General features: G+C 58.2%; 1 protein-coding gene across 17 annotated transcripts in view; it reads left to right on the top strand.

Annotated features, from left to right (window-relative positions):
* The window catches only part of MICAL3 (microtubule associated monooxygenase, calponin and LIM domain containing 3), a 177,129-nt gene that overhangs the window by 140,911 nt on the left and 17,326 nt on the right, over positions 1-18,892 (top strand). For 11 of the 17 annotated variants that reach the window (XM_057556879.1, XM_057556880.1, XM_057556878.1 and 8 more), the window contains 10 exons: positions 477-685; positions 1,983-2,069; positions 3,789-3,923; positions 4,893-4,955; positions 7,582-7,695; positions 8,398-8,535; positions 8,723-8,805; positions 9,691-11,389; positions 11,831-11,925; positions 18,749-18,859. In XM_057556879.1, coding sequence (XP_057412862.1) covers positions 477-685; positions 1,983-2,069; positions 3,789-3,923; positions 4,893-4,955; positions 7,582-7,695; positions 8,398-8,535; positions 8,723-8,805; positions 9,691-11,389; positions 11,831-11,925; positions 18,749-18,859 — 2,734 coding nt within the window. The other 6 variants (XM_057556881.1, XM_057556884.1, XM_057556893.1 and 3 more) reach the window with 6 other exon arrangements.

Raw genomic sequence — 18,892 nt, 5'->3', positions numbered from 1 at the left:
GCTCTTAGCCCCGGGAGCAGGCGCCGGGGCCCTCGCGCAGCGAGCGCCTCTCCGCAGGGTGGGGGCTTGCCCAGGCGCCCTCACCCGCAGCGCTGCACACTGCGCTGTGGTGTTTGGGAGTGGGGCCCGGGGCTCCCTTTCCTGCGAGCAGCACCTCCGCCAGCCCGCTTCCTGCCGGCGGCCCATCTTCCCACCCGAGATCCTCCAACGAGACGGTGCGTCCACGGGAACGGAGGTGCTCTTCACCCTCGGTCCCCAGGGTCACGAGCTTCGAGCCTGTGCCCGGCGGGGCTGCCCCGGCCCGTGTGGCCCATCTTGCCCTCCATTCACCCTCTGTGCGCTGGCCCCAAGGTGTCCTCCCTCCCTTCCCGCCCGGTGGGTGCCTTGCCAGGGGCCTCTGCCTGTGCCCCTGGCTTTGAGCCGCCCCCTTCTCCGTCCTGGGGTCCCCTCACTGGGTTCTGTGGTCATTTCCGCAGCAGTTCTGAGTCCGAGATGGAGGAGGAGGAGCCGCCGCTGCCCCCCTCGGACCTGGGTGGCGTGCCCTGGAAGGAGGCCGTGAGGATCCACGCTCTTCTGAAAGGAAAGAGCGAAGAGGAGCTCGAGGCCTCCAGGAGCTTCGTGGCTGGGGAGGAGGACGCGGAGGACGAGGAGGACGAGGAGGACGAGGAGGACGAGTCTAGTGAAGGTCAGAGTAAAGCCTCTCCTCCTGCCCCGGCCCGGGTGTGGGAGGCTTCTGTGGCCGGGGTCACGCGACATGCCTCCGCGGGCCCCAGGGGACCCACGAAGGGCTGTCCGGGTACAGCTGGACGCAGAGGCGGACAAGGGCCTCCTCCAGGTCAGGCCACTCGTCCTGTCCTTTTCCAGCTAAAGGAACGAAGGGAACTTAGCTTTCTTGGGGTTCCCTGGTTCCTGGTCCTGGACGTCGGAGGCTGCTGAGCATTGAGGAGGGAGGGCCCCCCAGGAGGGGTCACCTGTGGTGTGTGGTGACGTGCTGGGACCTGTGTCCTGGAAGGTCGGTCGGGCTGGCTCTGAGATGCCTCTTGTCTCGCACTCGAGGTGTTGGGTCCTGTCCCGTCCGCCTGTGTGATCCCGGGTGGTGAGGAAGAGCTTCCTGGGCTCCTTCTCTGGCCTTTGTCGGAGGGTCGTTCTCCCTGTTCCGGCTGCACCGGGCCTGGAGTGGTGAGCAGGGCCAGGCAGGCAGAGACCTGAGTCCGTGGGAACTCGTGTCTGCTCAGGCCGTGCTCTCCCTGTGGGGTGTGGACAGGACGAGGAGGACGTGAGCCGTTAGCCAAGGAGCCTGGCCCATGGGGCTGGCCCTGGAGGGCTCTGCGCCTCGCAAGCTTGTCTCTCTGTTCCTTCTGGAGTTCCCTGTGCTCGGCGGCCAGTCCCAGCCTGGGCTCGCTCGCTCCAGCTCAGCGAGGGCTGGGCGCTGACCGGGCAGGGTGTGCGTGACCCATGGTCCTCAGCTGGCAGTGGAGCCCCGAGCTGGCGGCCCTGACGAGGTCGGGTGGCAGAGGTGGGGCCTTCCTTCCTCGGGCTCCTGGAGCCGCCATGGCCCCGGTCCTGCTGTAGGCCTCCTTCCCACCCGGAGGTTGGGGTGGGACCCCAAGGCAGCATGTGGGGCCTGCACACCGCCCTCGTGTGAGGAGCGGGGGGATGGCGTCCGGGGCTGCTTCCTTCACCGGCTGTGTCTGTAGAGCCGAGTGCCCCAGCGTGAGTCAGTGGGGATCGCGTGCACAGCCCGCCCCAGGGAAGGCCACTTGGCTTGTAGCTCCAGACACAGCCAGGGGTCGGGGCGTGCCCCCTTTTCAGGAGAGCTTGGCCCTGCTTCCCTCCCGAGACCTGATCTCCTGGACGCGGAAGTAGCGTCCAGCTCCAGCCTGCGGGAACGGGCTTGGAGTGGAGGAGCCTAGAGATGACTCTTCTCTCTGTCCTCTCCTCCCCATCTGCCCCCACGCGGTGCCTTGCTGTGGGTGTGGAAGGAGAGTACTGGCCCCGGGACAGAGAACTCCTGCAAGGCCAGCCGCTGGGGCACCTGCCAGAGGAAGAGGACATGGGTACACGTGAAGGTACCTCTGCCCACCTCCACCCCGGCCCCTGGCAGCCGTCCAGCCGCCCCCAAGAGCAGGTCCCCCGTGGAGAGACGGGGTTTCCTAGAGCCGCGGCGGCGGGCGAGGCATCCACCCCTGGGCGCCCTGTGCCCCTTGACCGTTTGCTGCCAGTCCCTCATCCGATTACGACTCAGCTCCTCCTCTGATGTGAGCCGAGCACCTCACGTCACAGTCAGCTCTCAGAAGTGGCGGGGCCAGCACAGGCGCCCGGAGCCCCTCCCCTGTGCCTGGGCGATGAGTCCCCAAGGCTGCATGCACTGGCGGCACGCAGGCACGCCCCGGGGAGAAGGCTCGCTGTCTTCCCCTGCTTGCCTGGAAGGTGGAGAAGGGGCCTGCGTTTCCTCCTTGACTTAATGTCTTGGTCCGAAGACAGTCGGGCTCTCTGGTGGCTGCTGTGACTCAGCCCCGTCCAGCACCGCCAAGAGGAAGCCCTTAGAGGCCAGCGGCTCCCAAGAGAGCGCAAGGGCTGCGACCCCACGCCCAGCACAGCCCCCATCCACGTTCGGTGGCCTTAGCGGTGAGTTCTGCCCACGTCACGTTCCCTGTTGCTTGGAGATTAGGAGGTTGTCGTTTTCGTGATGAAGCCAAAGCCAAGGCCAAAGCCAGGTTGCCCAGTAGAGAGTCCTTCTGATCAGGTGGTACCTGCTCTTGCTGCCGGAAAAGCCAGCCTCCCTCCTGTAGGGTCCCCTCCCCCAAGTTGCTGGCTGTCCCTTATTTTAACCCAACTGTATGGCATGGTCCAAGCACTGATTATGGGAGCCCTTGGGGCAGGGGTGCATGCAGATTCCTTGGGCCCCGAGAGCAAGAACAGCCTGAAGGCGGGGCCCCTGGTGAGTTCTCACCTGGCTAAGAAGCGGAGTCTTATGTCCAGGGGGGGATCAGCGGGGCACCAGTAGAGTGTTCGGGAAGAGGGCTTTGACCTCAGAAAGGGCAAAGGGGGATTGACTTCTTGTTCCCGTGAATTCCCAGCGCTCTGGGGTCTGCAGGACAGACTCCGCTTCCCCCGCACCGTAGCCTTCTCTGACCCCACCCCCGCCTCAGCCCAACATGCTGCATGAGGCCCATCGTAGAAGGGGATGTTTTTCTCTTTAGCTGCATAAGATAAAAACTAGAATCCCGACAGCGTCACTCTCTGCCCCGCGTGAGCCGGCTGGTTCGTGGCAGAACTGCCCTGTCCCGCCCCACCTCTGTGTCCACGTGGCAGGTGGCCATAGGCACGGGCTCTGTGGCTAACAGAGCCACGTACTTGGGACCTTGGGAGGCTGGCCCTGCAGAGGCCAGTTGTGATCTGCTCTTTTCTCCTAACTGGACACTTGGGTCCCTCAGACGCAGTTAAGATGAAAAGAGCTTCAGAAAGGAAGGTACTTTCTGCATCGGAGGGAAGTGTAGGACTCTTCATCCACATCGACAGCTGCATGAGGCTTGAAGGGACTGAATCAAGTTGAATGAGTAGAAGTCGGGCGTGTGTGCGTTTGCACGTGTGTGTGCGTGTGCTTATTCTCAATTCTTGCCTCTTTCTGATTCAAACTGATCCTGGCAAATATGGTAACTTTTCCTTCTGTTTCCTCTCCTGTGGTGTTTGATCCTTCCTTCCCTGGACTGTTTACTTTCTCCTTCCTTCCTTCCCGTCATCTCTCCCTTCCTCATCTCCTCTGCCCCTCGAACCTGGTACACTAGCTGGGAGCCCGAGGCTGCAGCAGCTCGTAAATCCAGCCGATCCCTTGGAGATCCAGGCTGACGTGCACTGGACGCACATTCGTGAGAACCAGGAGGAGCGAGTGTCACCGGCCTCTGAGTCCCCTCCTTCCAGAGGTAACTCCTCCGGGCGCAGGGTGCCTGGCACCTCTGTCCCGCTTCCCCTCGGGCTGCCGGGGACTCTTCTGTAGGGTGGGGCCCCCGGGCTCCTCACACGTAAGAGCCAGCGGAGCATGTCTGCTCCCTGGGCTCTCGTCAGAGGATATGTGAAGTCTCGGTGGGTAAGAGGTGGGCTGTTGTCCGCTGACGCGAAACAGTGAACTTGACGTTGGGAAAACCAAGAATTTGCTGACTTTGCCCGTGTCACTAGGCAGGCGTCTTCCTTCTCCACTTGGAGGAATGTCCTGTGCTTTTCCTCATGCGCTGTGTCTCGGTCTGAGTGTGCGTGGACAGGATGGGGTCAAGGGACCATACCTTGGACTGAAATTAAGTTTTAAGAAGAAATTTATATCAAGGAGGTTACCAGCTCTAGGTTTTAGGGGAGGTGCTCTGCATCCCACGGCAGGATGAAGATGAACCTTGTTCTGGCTTCTTTTAAGGAAGGAAAGGAAAACCTGGAGACCATTGGGGGCGTCCTTCCCGTGCCCGACCTCGGCGTGCCCGCCTTGGTGCTTCGCCCTCTGTCTCTTGCTCACCTGTCTCCACGTTTGCACTCAGTGCCTGTTGGGGACACAGCCTGCAGGGTGCCGAGGGCACAGAGCGGGTGGCCCGGTCTTCATGGGAGGTAGCCACCTTCGCCGCAGGCAAGGCCCACCTCTTTAGCCACGTTTGCAGCCGCGTAAACACCCAGCAGCTCTGCAGGAGCCGAGAGAGAGCCTGCTGACCGGGGACGCCGCCTTGACCCCCCGTGCTCTCTCTCCTCTCCCTGTCCCGACGCCCCGCTTGTCCCTGGTCGGTGCCGGACGGGCCTTGGGCTGTAACGTCGTCCTTCTCTCTTCCGTGTGGACTCCAGGAGGACCTCCGCTCTCCTCGCCGGGAACGCTTACTCCTGTGTAACTTTGTATTTATCGTCTGTTTCAAATTCAGGGCCCGACCTTCCCTCCGTTCGCCGTGCAGCAGTGCAGGCCTGGCTGGAGTCGGTCTCCGGAGGTTGTCGGGTGATGTTCGTTCTCTGCCCGCTCACCATAACCACTCTCTTGGCAGCTCTGCTGGTCCCTTAACCCTGGACTTCCGGTGCTGCCGCTAGTGCATGCGCGGCGGAGGGCGGGGGCACGTGCATGCCTCGCTCAGGCCGCCGCCCTTGCATGGACAGACACGCGCCACGCAGAGCAGTAGTGCAGTCGGGCGGGGGTGGGCGTGTTTTGTTAGTAGAGATCGGGGGAAGCCGAAGCTGAAGGACTGTGTGCGGCACTGGGGCTCAGAGTCCGCAGAAATGAGGCTGGACCGTGGTGGGGTGTGGGCTGGAGGATTCTCGTAACGGTCAGCAGACCTCCCGGGGTGCCACGGCTGAGGCAGTCAGTACTGGGGTGGGGGCCAGGCTGGGTCTGCAGGCCGAGGTGCAGGGCTCTCTGCAAGCTCTCAGGCCACGAGGGAGCCAAGAGACCTTGCTTGTCCTCAGTGCACTTTTCGGCGGGGGTGGGCGTTTCTCAGCAAGGGGCCCTGGCATCCGGGCAGGACGTGGGACAGCCTTGGCCCCCACCGGTTGTGAAATGCAGAAGGGCCGGGTGCCCCTTCCGGGCGGGCAGGATGTTTGCCCCACCAGCCGCCTGCCAGCCGCCCGTTGTCCTCCTCGGCTCACAGGTCAGGAGGCACCTTCATGCCGAGCTGTAGAGAGGGCTGCGGTCACCCTCTCCTAGTTAGTTTTGTCCCCAGGACGGTTGGACGAGGCTGAGGTATTGGGACGTCCCAGCGGCCGCCGAATAGACCAGAGCTGAGCGTGTCGGCGCCGCCTGCTTCCTTGTGTGTGGCTGCTTCTAGCACCCGCTCCGTCCTAACTTGGATTAACCCCCAGTTCCCTCCCTCAAGCTGTGTCTCTTTCAGCGTTGCTGCTGCTGCATTGATGCTTGTCGTGTATTTTGATACGTGTGACAGTCGTTCCTTTCAGGGCGCCGCTGAGGACCGTAGACTCCTAACCCCGAGTCTGCGCAGATGTTTCTCTGAGTAGGAGAACCGCTGGGGGCTGCAGGGCCAGGTCTGGGCTTGGGCGGCTCTAGTGTCCTGTGTCCGGAGCCATGCCAGGCTGGCGAGTCCATGCCACGCTTGCTTCCAACGGACTTGCCAACACAAACGTGTAAAATTGCCTCTCGACGCCCGGCCGCTCGCAGACTGATTCTAGCACGCGTGTGGGCCCGGCGGGCACCCGCCGTGGGTGGGCCCGGGTTCTGCCCCATCGGCGGCCAGCTCGCTGTCCCCCAGGAAGCACGGGGCGGAGAGGCTTGTTTGCCTCAGAAGCCCCCTCCCCTGGCGTGTGATGAGGGAGCAGCAGTGCTAGCGCACAGAGGTCTCAGTCTGTGGAAGTAACTGAGTGCTCGCCGCAGGGCTTCTCCCGGCAAACGCCGTCGTCAGAGGAGGGCGTCCCGGCCCTGCCTCGTCCGTCCCAGGCCGATTTCATAGCACTCTCCAGGGCGGGTGTGCACCATCACCTCGTCTTAGTAAGCCGAGTGCACCGAAGGGGTGGTGAGGATAAGTAACAGCTTAAGGAATTACTTAAAAACACCAAGGCTCACCCACCTGCCACCTGGGTCAAGAAATACAGTCCTAGCACCTAGAGGTGCCCACCTCCAGGCCATCACGGCTGTCTTGTCCCCAGTTTCCTTGTGCTCTGACCCTGTGGCCGCTCACGGTCACTGCTGGTTACTGCACGGCCCGGGGCGCCAGGGACACAGCTTCATGAGGCCGGGCTGCTGGCCGTCGAGGGTCTCGTGGTCCTTTGGCCTGGCCTTGCGTTTCAGCGGGCTCCTCTGCTGCCCAGCCTGCTGGGCTTGACCCTCAGGCCAAGTATGTGCGGGTCAAAGGCCAGCCCCTTTCCTGAAAGGAGACCCGAGAAGAGCCCCCAGGGCGCCCCGGGAGGAGGGACTCCTGGTCCAGGCAGCGCGATGCCTCTGTGGCTGCTTCCTGCTGCCTTCTTGTAACCTGAACTGTAGTCTGAGTTCTTCTTGTGCAGGGTTGGGAACAGGTGTGAGTGTGTGTGTGTGTGTGTGTGTGTGTGTGTGTGTGTGTGTATGTTAGGCTCCTTGCTCAGGAGAAATGAAGCTTTGCCACATTTTGCAGCGCTGAAGGGCTGGTCTTGAGTCCAAAAAACGAACTTTCCACATCCCCTTGTCCCTCTCTCTTATGCTTAAAAAAAGTACGTGTCTAAATTCTTCCAAGCGGGGCTGCAGCCCTGCCGGTTGGTCACCCCCCTGCACACGGCCCTGGTGCCAGGCTGAGCGGTGGGGCTGCGAACAGACCCGCCAGCTGCCTGGGCTCCGAGTCCTCCCTGAGAGGCAGGGTTAGCAGCCCCCTCGAGGCTTAAGTGAGTCCTGCACACAAAGCGGTCGGTGCAGGGCCCGGCTGCCACGTTTGCAGCTGGGTGCCTGCCTGATCCGTGCTCAGGAGGCCCCACCCTGCTCTTGGAGACCTCCCGGCCCACCGACCCCCACCCAGGCAGGCTTCTCCCCTCTTCGCCTTGTGGTCGTCACTTGACAGCCCTGGGAATCCCCTGCCAATGCGTCTGTCGTCTGTCTGTCTGTCCGTCTCTCTCCTCTTCCTTCCTTTGAACGTCTCTGCCTTGCAGTCCCGTTTGACGAGGACGACCTGGAGGAAGATGTGGACTCAGAGCCAGCAGAGGTAGAAGGCGAGGCAGCAGAGAATGGGGACACGGGGGACACTGGCGCAGAGCTGGATGATGGTACGGGGACCCCAGAGCCTCCCCCAACCGTGGTGCCCACCCTCTTCCTCCTGGGGAGGGGGCCGCAGTGGTCTGAGCTCAGGGAAGACAGAACGCACATTAAAACGGAAGTGAGGTGCTCAGAGAAGCGGCCGTTAGGGCTCCTGGTTCCTTCCTTGTTCTGCCACTAATCTGAAAGTGTGTTGTTTCACCCACCCTTTGGACGTGGGCTGCACTCGTTGAGTCATGGGGAGAAACCGAGCAGATTCAGGGCTTCCTACGAGGCCTTTAATCCAGCTGCTGCCTCTGGAAGCTGGTACGAGGAGGAGGTGGCGTTGAGGGGGAGGGGCAGGGACTGGGCTGGGAGGTGAGAACGGGCGGGCTGGGCGCTAGGAGCCTGGAACTGGTGGCAGGGGCGGCAGGGCCGGGAGGGCTCCGAGTCCCCAAGGCTGGTCCTTCCTGTGGAGCCGTCCGTGTGCTCAGGAAGGCCCGCACCCTCAAAAGAGAGGGGGTGCCACGGGCATCCTGGGGCTCCGCGTCGCAGAGGATGCTGTGTTGATGGACGAGTGTCAGGAGGGGGACCAGTGGGCAGCGCCTGGCCGGGATGCAGAGCTGGCTGGACCTCACGCTGCAGCTGATGGCCTGGCGGCTGTCCTCTGAGGAGCCGGGAGCCTGGCAAGGAGCACAGCCTCACTGGAGGTCTGTGCTTGCTTCCCTCGGCAGGTCAGCACTGGTCGGACGACGTGCCGTCAGAGACCGACACGGAGCTGCAGCAGGTGGCGGCGGGAGCGGGACCGGAGCTGCGGGTGTCTGAAGGCGAGGAGGAGCCACCACCGGCCTCGGCAAGGCGCCCAGAGAGAGGTCTGTGTGCGAGCCCCTCCCCTCCCTGCACGGCCCCTTCCCCTGTGGCACCTGTGCAGCTCACCTTTGGACCTTTGGACGCAGATCCTACACTGGTGACACGGCCGAGGCCGGGATGCCCTGGGAGCAGCCCCGCTGCAGTGCGAGCGGGTGTTTCCTCTCGCAAATCCTGCGTCTGTTTTCTCAGGTCGCTCCCCGGTCTCCAGCCCCAGCCGGTCCCCTGAGGAGCACTCGGTCCTGTCCTCCCCAGCCCACAGCCCCAGGGCACAGGTAAGGGTTTGGGGCCCACTTTGGAGGCAGAGCTGATGGGACTCCTTAGGGGCCTTGGTGCGAACCCAGTTTTTTGTTCCCTGCGCTGATGGGCTGTTGAAAACAGGAGTGGCCCTGGGGCTCCGGCCCGGTGTGGCCTGCTGTGCGCCAGTCCCACCGCCGAGCTTCCCACCACTGTTCCCTGTGGGTCCACACAGCACGCCGTTTTAAACGTAAACTCATTTTTAAGGTAAAACGGTCATATTTGTGGGATTACTGGTTTGATACAACAGATGTGTTTTTTCTCAATATTATGCTAAAATGAACGTATGATTTTCTAAATTAAAAATACTTGTCCAGGTGACCAGTGGTCTTTGAACTACGCACTGCAGGATGCTCCGTAAATAGATAGCAACACTGTGTCCTGTGGAGCACGTTTTAGGGGAGGCCATCTAGAGGGCGGCCGGAGCTCGAGGCCTGGGGCTACTTGGCTTGGTCTTTGGGGTCCTGAGGAGCAAGGTGATTTGGGGGGTTTCATCTGCAGTGAGGCCGGGGCGTGGCAGGAAGGACAGTCCGGGAGGCAGAATGCGATTGATGCTGTTTTAAGTCTCACGTCAGAGACCTCGGAGCTCTGGGGCTTGTCGTTAGCATCCTTTGGCTGTTGTCAGTTCAGGGCCCAAAGAACCGGATGCGTTTGGGATGAACCAAACCTGAAAGCTTCACGTGTTCACCGGGTGAGGGGCTCTGAAGCTTGACAGACAGATCAAAAAGGGCGGTGTCCTCCTGGCCCTTGATCGTGGCCCCCGTATGGAGAGGGTGTTTCAGGAAGCTCAGGCCCTTGGTGGGAGAGCACGCCCGTCAGAACCCTGCCTTCTAAGCAGCTCCTGGCACCTTGCTTTCCCACAGGACGCCCGAGCCCCGCTCGCCTCTGCAGCTGCCACGAAGGGATTGCCTGCGGAGAGCCCTGTGCCAGAGCCAGAGCCAGAGCTCTCCCATGGGGAGCCCACAGCCGGCACACCCGTCCGATCACAGCCCGAAGCCAGGACGCCGCCCTCGCCTGCAAGCCCACAGCGCCGGTCCCCGCTGGCCCCCCTCCCCATCTGCTCCCAGCCTCAGCCGTCCGCCGAGGCCACCGTGCCGTCCCCCACCGTGTCCCCCATCCGCTTCCAGCCTGTGCCGGCCAGAACCTCCACGCCCCTGGCCCCCCTCCCCGTGAAGAGCCAAGGGGTCACCAAGGACACACTGGGCAGCCCCCTCCCTGGGGATGAGGCCCTGAAACGCAGTGACCTGGTGGCAGAGTTCTGGATGAAGAGCGCAGAGATACGCCGCAGCCTGGGGCTCACGCCCGTGCGACGGGGCCCTGGACCCGAGCCTGGGTTCCAGCCCGCGCCCCTGCAGGCCTTTCCAGCTGAGAAGCTCCCCCAGGGCGAGGGACCCTGGCTTCTGAAACCCACACCCGTCCCCGGGAGGCTGGGGCCGCCCGCTGCCGGGGGGGCCCAGCCCTCCCTGCCCACCCAGGGGTCCCCACCTGGCAGGGAGCCGAAGGGCGCCCGGGCGGAGCAGAGAGACCTGTCCAGCAGCTCGGGGCTGGGCCTGCAGGGCAGCTCCTCCCGCACCAGGACACCCGGCAGCCAGAGCTTCAGCACCTCCGACTCCACCATGCTCACGCCCCCCTCCAGCCCGCCGCCCCCACCTCCCGACGAGGAGCCCGCCACCCTTCACGGGAAGCCGGCCCTGGCAGGGCAGCCCGCAGCCTCGGAGCCCCGAGCACCGGCCACGTGCGCGCGGACCCCGCGGGAGCCCGCCCGGCCGCCCCCGGAGGAGGCACCGAAGCCATTTGTGGAGAGCGTGGACGAGATCCCGTTCGCGGACGATGTGGAGGACACGTATGACGACCGCACGGAGGACTCGAGTCTGCAGGAGCCCTTCTTCACGCCCCCCTCCCGCTGGCCCTGCCCCGAGCAGCCCCTGGCCCAGGAGAGCACCCGGGGGCCCGAGAGTGGGGTCCCGCCGCAGAAGCGGGGGCTGCCGCTGGTCTCCGCCGAGGCCAAGGAGCTGGCGGCCGAGCGCATGCGGGCCCGGGAGAAGTCGGTGCGGAGCCCGGCGCTGAGGGACGCCATGGCCCGGCAGCTGAGCAGGATGAAGGAGATGGACACCGTGGCCACCGCCCCCAGGGCCCCCAGGACCCCGGCGCCCTGCAGAGCCACCGCCGTGCCCCCCAAGGGCCCCGAGGAGCCCACCCCAATGCACAAGGCCACGAGTGAGGAGGTGCCGTCCCCTCCCTCGGACTCAGGGGGCCTGGACGGCTCGGTCACCTCGTCCGAGGGCTCCAGCGGGAAGAGCAAGAAGAGATCGTCCCTCTTCTCCCCCCGAAGAAACAAGAAAGAGAAGAAGCCCAAGGGTGAGGGCCGGCCCCCGGAGAGGCCCAGCCCCAGCGCCCTGGAGGAAGCAGCAGCCAAGCCCAGGTCCCTGTGGAAGTCCGTCTTCTCCGGGTACAGGAAGGACAAAAAGAAGAAGGGCGATGGCAGGTCCCGCCCCAGCACCCCTTCCAGCGGGGCCACCGTGGATGCCGGCAAGCCGGGGGCGTCTCCTGTCACAAGAGCAGGTACGGCAGCACGGGGGCCCCTCCCGGGCAGAGCGCACGGCGCGGGCTTTCCAGCCCCTGCAGCTCCCTCGAAAGACCCACTTCCCATGCTGCCCCCTCCCCTGGGGCTTCCTAGGGAGAAGGAAACTAAGCCCAGCAGGACGTTCTGAAACCAGCGTGCAGCTGGGCGGGGGCCGTCGGGGTGGCTGTGACTTCCTAGGGAGGGCCTGGTGGTGAGTGGCCGGGCGCTGGCGCCAGATGGCGCCCCTGCGGCGCGTGTGGGCGCAGTCCCGCCCGGATGCGCGTCAGCATCCAGGCTCGTGGCTCCGGGTGCGGGGCAGACCCAAGCCGGGGAGAACCACACCTCCGCTCGCCTGCCTTGGGCTGCCGTGGGTGTGGAAGTGGGGAGAGTACCCCGTGTGGCCACTGGTCACTGTCCCTGCTCTGCCTCTGCCCCCCCAGAGCTGCGGCCCCGGCGCCAGCTGAGCTGCTCGGAGGACTCGGACATCTCCAGCGACGATGTCCTGGAGCGGACCTCCCAGAAGTCCAGGAGAGAGGTGGGTGGCCCGCGGCTGCGACTCCGTCCCCTGTTCAGCGCCCCACCCCAGCCGACGCGCAGCTGAGCCCCGCGCCTGGCCCGTGTCCAGGCCGAGACACGGCGGGAGCTCTCCTCTGGGCCCGAGCCGCCTGTGTCAGGGCCAGTCTGAGGGGGAGCGCGTCCCTCTGACCGCAGCTGTCCCCGGGCCCCAGGCGCCCTACTCATCCACGCCGACAGCGAGTCTGGGACCCCAGCCCTAGGATCCCACGAGCGCCCCCTCGCCGGGGGCCGCGTAGGGAACACTGAAGTCAGGGCTGCGCCCAGGACGTGCTGACCTGGCACGACGTTGTGTCCGGGTACGTGATAACGTCACCCCGGTTCCGCCCCGAGTAGGCTACTGGGGTGCGGGAGCTGCGTGGGAGGCACCTTGTGCTGAGGACACACGAGCTGCCTCTGTGGGGGGAAGGGCCGTGGCGTCTGCAGGCGACTCGGGAGAAGAGGCACAGGTGGGCAAGGGTGTCGTCCGCCTCTCCGTCTCCTGCGGGTCTGAGCATCTTCAGAGTAAGAACTGAGGGGCGTGGGGCACCCCCAGAGCATGGGGCTGCGTCAGCCGGCGGGTGGGGAGCCTCGGGTCTGCGCACTGGGGCACGTGGTTCCTCGACCCTGCTGCAGGCGGCTGTGAAACAAACCTCTCCTGAGTTTCGTTTCATTTAAAAAAGCAAGGAACTAACTAAAAATGACTTATTTTTATTTGAAATGTTTATATAGAAAAATTAATACAGATTTTTAAAAAATCATCTGTAGCCCTGTCAACTAAGAGATAACTCACGTTTCCCACTTTGCCTCAGTTTGACTCAAATACAACCAAACCACGCGGCCTGGCCCAGGGCGTGAGCACTGGCCCTGGAGCTGGCAGCCACGTTCCCGGGAACCCCCAGAAGCCGGTGAAGCACCAGCGCGTTTTTTTTTTTTTTAATTGAAGTGTAGTTGATTTACAGTGTTGTGTTAGTCTTAGGTGTGCAGCAAAGGGATCTAGTTATACATATATGTGTGTGTATATATATACATATATTCTTTTTGAGATTCTTTTCCGTTATAGGTTATTATAGAGTGTTGAGTAGAATTCCCTGTGCTCTACAGTAGGCCCTTGTTTATTATCTACTTTATATATAGTAGTGTGTGTCTGTCAATCCCAGTCTCCTAATTTATCGCTCCCCCACTTCCAATTTGGTAACAATAAGTTTTTTTTCTATGTGAGTCTATTTCTGTTTTGTATATAAGCTCATTTGTATCATTTTTTTAAGATTCTGCATATAAGTGATATCATATGGTATTTGTCTTTCTCTGTCTGGCTTACTTCACTTAACGTGGTAATCTCCAGGTCCATCCACGTTGTCACAAATGGCGTTATTTCATTCCTTCTTATGGCTGAGTAATATTCCGCTGTATATATGTGCCATCTCTTCTTTATCCATTCCTCTGTCGAAGGACATTTAGGTTGCTTCTGTGTCTTGGCTATCGTACATAGTGCTGCAATGAACATTGGGGTGCATGTATCTTTTCGAATTATGGTTTTCTCCGGACATATGCCCAGGAGTGGGATTGCTGGATGATATGGTAGTTCTGTTTTTAGTTTTTAAGGAACCGCCATACTGTTCTCCATAGTGGCTGCACCATTTACATTCCCACCAACAGTGTAGGAGCGTTCCCTTTTCTCCACATCATCTCCAGCATTTATTATTTGTAGGCTTTTTGATGATGGCCATTCTGACCGGTGTGAGGTGATACCTCGTTCTGGTTTGGATTTGCATTTCTCTAATAATTAACGATGATGAAGATCTTTTCATGTGCCTGTTGGCCATCTGTATATCTTTGGAGAAATGTCTGTTGAGGTCTTTTGCCCATTTTTTGATTGGGCTGTTTGTTTTTTTGATATCAAGCTGTATGAGCTAGTTGTATATTTTGGAGATTAATCCCTTGTTGGTCTCATGGTTTGCAAATACTTTCTCCCCGTCCGTAGGTTGTCTTTTTGTTTTGTTTATGGTTTCCTTTGCTGTGCAGAAGCTTTTGAGTTTAATTAGATCCCATTTGTTTATTTTTGCTTTTATTTCCATTACACTAGGAGATGAATCCAAAAAAAAAATTGCTGTGATTTATGTCAAAGAATGTTTTGCCTATTTTTCCTCTGGGAGTTTTATAGTATCCGGTCTTACATTTAGGTCTTTAATCCATTTTGAGTTTTTTTTGTTTTGTTTTTTAGTTTTTAATTTATTTTTTTATACAGCAGGTTCTTATTAGTTATCTATTTTATACACGTTAGTGTGCACATGTCAATCCCAATCTCCCAGTTCATCCCACCACCACCACCACCCCCCCACCCCACCCCCGACCCCGCCCCGCTGCTTTCCTACCTTGGTGTCCGTACATTTGTTCTCTATATCTGAGTCTCAATTTCTGCCCTGCAAACCGGTTCATCTGTACCATTTTTCTAGGTTCCACATGTATGCGTTGATACACGATATTTGTTTTTCTCTTTCTGACTTACTTCACTCTGTATGACAGTCTCTAGATGCATCCACATCTCTACAAGTGACCTAATTTCATTCCTTTTTATGGCTGAGTAATATTCCATTGTATACATGTACCACATCTTCTTTATCCATTCATCTGTCGATGGGCATTTAGGTTGCTTCCATGACCTGGCTATTGTAAGTAGTGCTGCAATGAACATTGGGGTGCATGTGTCTTTTTGGATTATGGTTTTCTTTGGGTATATGTCCAGTAGTGGGATTGCTGGGTCATATGGTACTTCTATTTTTAGTGGGGTTTTTTTGTTTTTTTTTAAAGTTATACAATTTTTATTTATTTATTTATTTATTTATTTATTTATTTATGGCTGTGTTGGGTCTTCATTTCTGTGCGAGGGCTTTCTCTAGTTGCGGCAAGTGGGGGACCACTCTTCATCGCGGTGCGCGGGCCTTTCATTATTGCGGCCTCTCTTGTTGCGGAGCACAGGCTCCAGACGCTCAGGCTCAGCAATTGTGGCTCACGGGCCTAGTTGCTCCACAGCATGTGGGATCCTCCCAGACCAGGGCTCAAACCCGTGTCCCCTGCATTGGCAGGCAGATTCTCAACCACTGCGCCACCAGGGAAGCCCCTATTTTTAGTTTTTTAAGGAACCTCCATACTGTTCTCCATAGTAGCTGTATCAATTTACATTCCCACCGACAGTGCAAGAGGGTTCCCTTTTCTCCACACCCTCTCCAGCATTTGTTTGTAGATTTTCTGATGATGCCCATTCTAACTGGTGTGAGGTGATACCTCATTGTAGTTTTGATTTGCATTTCTCTGATAATTAGTGACGTTGAGCAGCTTTTCATGTGCTTCTTGGCCATCTGTATGTCTTCTTTGGAGAAATATCTATTTAGGTCTTCTGCCCATTTTTGGATTGGGTGGTTTGTTTTTTTAATATTGAGCTGCATGAGCTGTTGATATATTTTGGAGATTAATCCTTTGTCTGTTGATTCATTTGCAAATATTTCCTCCCATCCTGAGGGTTGTCTTTTTGTCTTGTTTGTAGTTTCCTTTGCTTTGCAAAAGCTTTTAAGTTTCATTAGGTCCCATTTGTTTATTTTTGTTTTTATTTCCATTACTGTAGGAGGTGGATCAAAAAAGATCTTGCTGTGGTTTATGTCAAAGAGTGTTCTGCGTGTGTTTTCCTCTAAGAGTTTTATAGTGTCGGGTCTTGCATTTAGGTCTCTAATCCATTTTGAGTTTATTTTTGTGCATGGTGTTAGGAAGTGTTCTAATTTCATTCTTTTACATGTAGCTGTCCAGTTTTCCCAGCACCACTTATTGAAGAGGCTATCTTTTCTCCATTGTGTAATATATCCTTGCCTCCTTTATCATAGATAAGTTGGCCATAGGTGTGTGGGTTTATCTCTCTGGGCTTTCTATCCTGTTCCATCAATCTATATTTCTGTTCTTGTGCCAGTACCATACTGTCTTGATTACTGTAGCTTTGTAGTATAGTCTGAAGTCAGGGAGTCTGATTCCTCCAGCTCCGTTTTTTTCCCTCAAGACTGCTTTGGCTATTCTGAGTCTTTTGTGTCTCCATACAAATTTTAAGATTTTTTGTTCTAGTTCTGTAAAAAATACCATTTTTAAAATATATTTATTTATTTTATTTATTTTTGGCTGTATTGGGTCTTCGTTGCTGTGTGCGGGCTTTATCTAGCTGCGGCTAGTGGGGGCTACTCTTCATTGCGGTGCTTGGGCTTTTCATTGCAGTGGCTTCTCTTGTTGCGGAGCATGGGCTCTAGGCATGGGGGCTCAGTAGTTGTGGCTCACAGGCTCTAGAGCACAGGCTCAGTAGTTGTGGCGCACAGGCTTAGTTGCTCTGTGGCATGTGGGATCTTCCCGGACCAGGGCTCAAACCTGTGTCCCCTGCATTGGCAGGCAGATTCTTAACCACTGCGCCACCAGGGAAGCCCTTGAGTTTATTTTTGTGTATAGTGTTAGAGAAGGTTCTAATTTCATTCTTTTACATGTAGCTGTCCAGTTTTCCCAGCATCGCTTATTGAAAAGACTGTTTTTTCTCCATTGTATATCCTTGCCTCCTTTGTTATAGATTAGTTGACCACAGGTGCGTGGGTTTATTTCTGGGCTTTCTATCCTGTTCCATTGATCTATGTGTCTGTTTTTGTGCCAGTACCATACTGTCTTGATTACTGTAGCTTTGTAGTATAGTCTGAAGTCAGGGAGCCTGATTCCTCCAGTTCCATTCTTCTTTCTCAAGGTTGTTTTGGCTATTCAGTCTCCCCATTTAATTTAATAGATAAGTGCTGGTCCTCAGGCTATAGTTACTAGTTCCTTTGGATTTTTTCACATGCCACATGGGGAAATTACCTGTCTCCTTTTTAACTGCCTTGTTCTGATAATGAAAACCTTCCTCACTCTGGCTTGAGGCAGGATGTGCACACATGGCCAGGTGTGGCCTCCGGGAGGCCCTGACCTGGGAGAAGCGGCCGCCCCTCTCGCTCCCTTCCTGCTTTTGAGCTATTTAATGGGGCTGCCAAGCAGCTCTCTTCTAGACTCAGTGGATGAGAAGAGGCCACGCTGACTGCCTGCAGTATCCCTGGTGGAAGTCTGTTATTCATGCCATTTAGGTCCCTTTCTTGGCATATAATGGGGAGATGGCCACCCCCTCCCAGGGCTGCTGGGGCCTGTTCAGGGGCACCAGCAGGACAGAGAGCTTGGGTGACACGCAGTCTACCCGGGGCTCCCACCACCTGCCCCCAGCCATCACTCTGTAGCGTTCGGCCAGAGGAGGAGTCTGAACTTGCACAGAGAAAGAGCTCCTGTGACCTTGTGGTTACTTTACACACAAGGGGACTGAGGACAGAGCACAGAAAATTTGGGGCAAGTGAAGGAGGCGCTGTCTTCTCGGCAGAAGAGTGACCCCAGGCCTCACTCACTCAGACGGGTTCACTGAGGTGATGCTGCTGGCGTCTCACTCCCAGCCTGCATGCAGCCATCCTGGCTGACACGGGAAGAGCCATCATGTGTTGTAGTCGTGCATGTTTGTTTTAAACTTGTAGCTGATTTTGCTCCATTTCTGGGTTCTATTTTTAATTTTTGATCGTTGTTATTATTGCCGTTCTGCTTTGTTCTCCATCACGTCCCCTTAAAAGTCGGTTTATGTTCAGGACATGATGTACATCGAAGGCTGTGTCCTGTCCCTGTGGGAAGGCCTTGCTGCAGCCCCGCCCAGCCCGGCAGCCGAACCCTCGCTAACCGTGTCTGGGCACGCGTGGACGGCAGCAACGGGCAAGGACGGGGAGGTGCCTTGCTTGTCGCAGGCTGGGGGGCCATGTGGTGCTTTTGCTCCGGGTGCCAGTGGGGACAGGGAGGCCCCTCTGGGCCTGGGCGCCACAGGAATGGGGAGTTCTTGAGCCCTTGGCTCCGTGACCTGCAGGGTACCTGCTCGGGGAGTCCCGGGACGGTCCTTAAGTGGTGGCTCTCCATTAGCACTGGAACTCTTAGAATAAAGATCACCAGGATAAACTCCTGAGTTAAATTCGGAAGCTCCTTTAAAGTCTGCAAAGGCTCCTTTTTCGTTTTCTTGGAGGCTGTAAAGAAGGTGTCCCTCAGTGTCGCCCGCATTCACCCACTGTGCCCGACACTTGCTGTGCCCTCCACGCCACGTTCGCAGGTGCAGCTGTGCTGTCTGGCTGGGCGCCCCTCCGTTGTTGACAGCCCCACAGCCCTGCCAGAGCAGGTCCTCCCTCCCCTTGGTGTGCAGACCCCTGATCTGTCCAGGTTCACCGGCACCCTTCTTCCAGCTGCATTAGTTGGTTTGGGTTCGCTCAAACTTAAAATAGAAGCACCCCTGTTTCCTTCAGGCATGACTTCTTCAAAGAACCTTGCAAGTAGTGCTCATCTGAAAAAAGTGGGCTTTGATACCAAACAAAAAAGTAGAAGGATTCTGGGTTCTCTTTTTCCTTTCCCTGTGTGCCCCCTACAAGCAAGAGGCTTGGGGAAAACATTTCATCAACATGTTTACCCCCACCGTCTTAAAGAAGAGCAGACGTCCTTACATGCGAAACAGGTGATCTCAGCAGTAAAGGCGCCCCGCCCTCCTGTCCTAACTGCCCAGCAGTCATTGTGCAGCCAGCCTCCTGTCCCTGCCCCATGGGAGCGTCTCCCGTGGATCTCCGGGTGCCCCCTGGCCTGTGGAGCTCCTGCCAGGCCGAGGGTCTGGGCGTCTGCACACACCCCGCCCCCGCCTGCCCTGCGGCCTCCGTGACCCTGACTGAGTAAACCCCTGTCGTCCCCTCCAGCCGAGGACTTACACGGAGGAGGAGCTGAACACCAAGCTGACCCGGCGCGTGCAGAAGGCGGCTCGGAGGCAGGCCAAGCAGGAGGAGCTGAAGCGGCTGCACCGCGCCCAGGTGAGCAGCGGGGAGTCCGCACCCGCGGGAGGG

This window comes from Balaenoptera acutorostrata, chromosome 11 (assembly GCF_949987535.1).
Source record: "Balaenoptera acutorostrata chromosome 11, mBalAcu1.1, whole genome shotgun sequence".
In the NCBI taxonomy this organism is placed as follows: domain Eukaryota; kingdom Metazoa; phylum Chordata; class Mammalia; order Artiodactyla; family Balaenopteridae; genus Balaenoptera; species Balaenoptera acutorostrata.
Note: the sequence above shows the minus strand (reverse complement) of the source record. Positions and strands in the feature narration are given on the sequence as shown.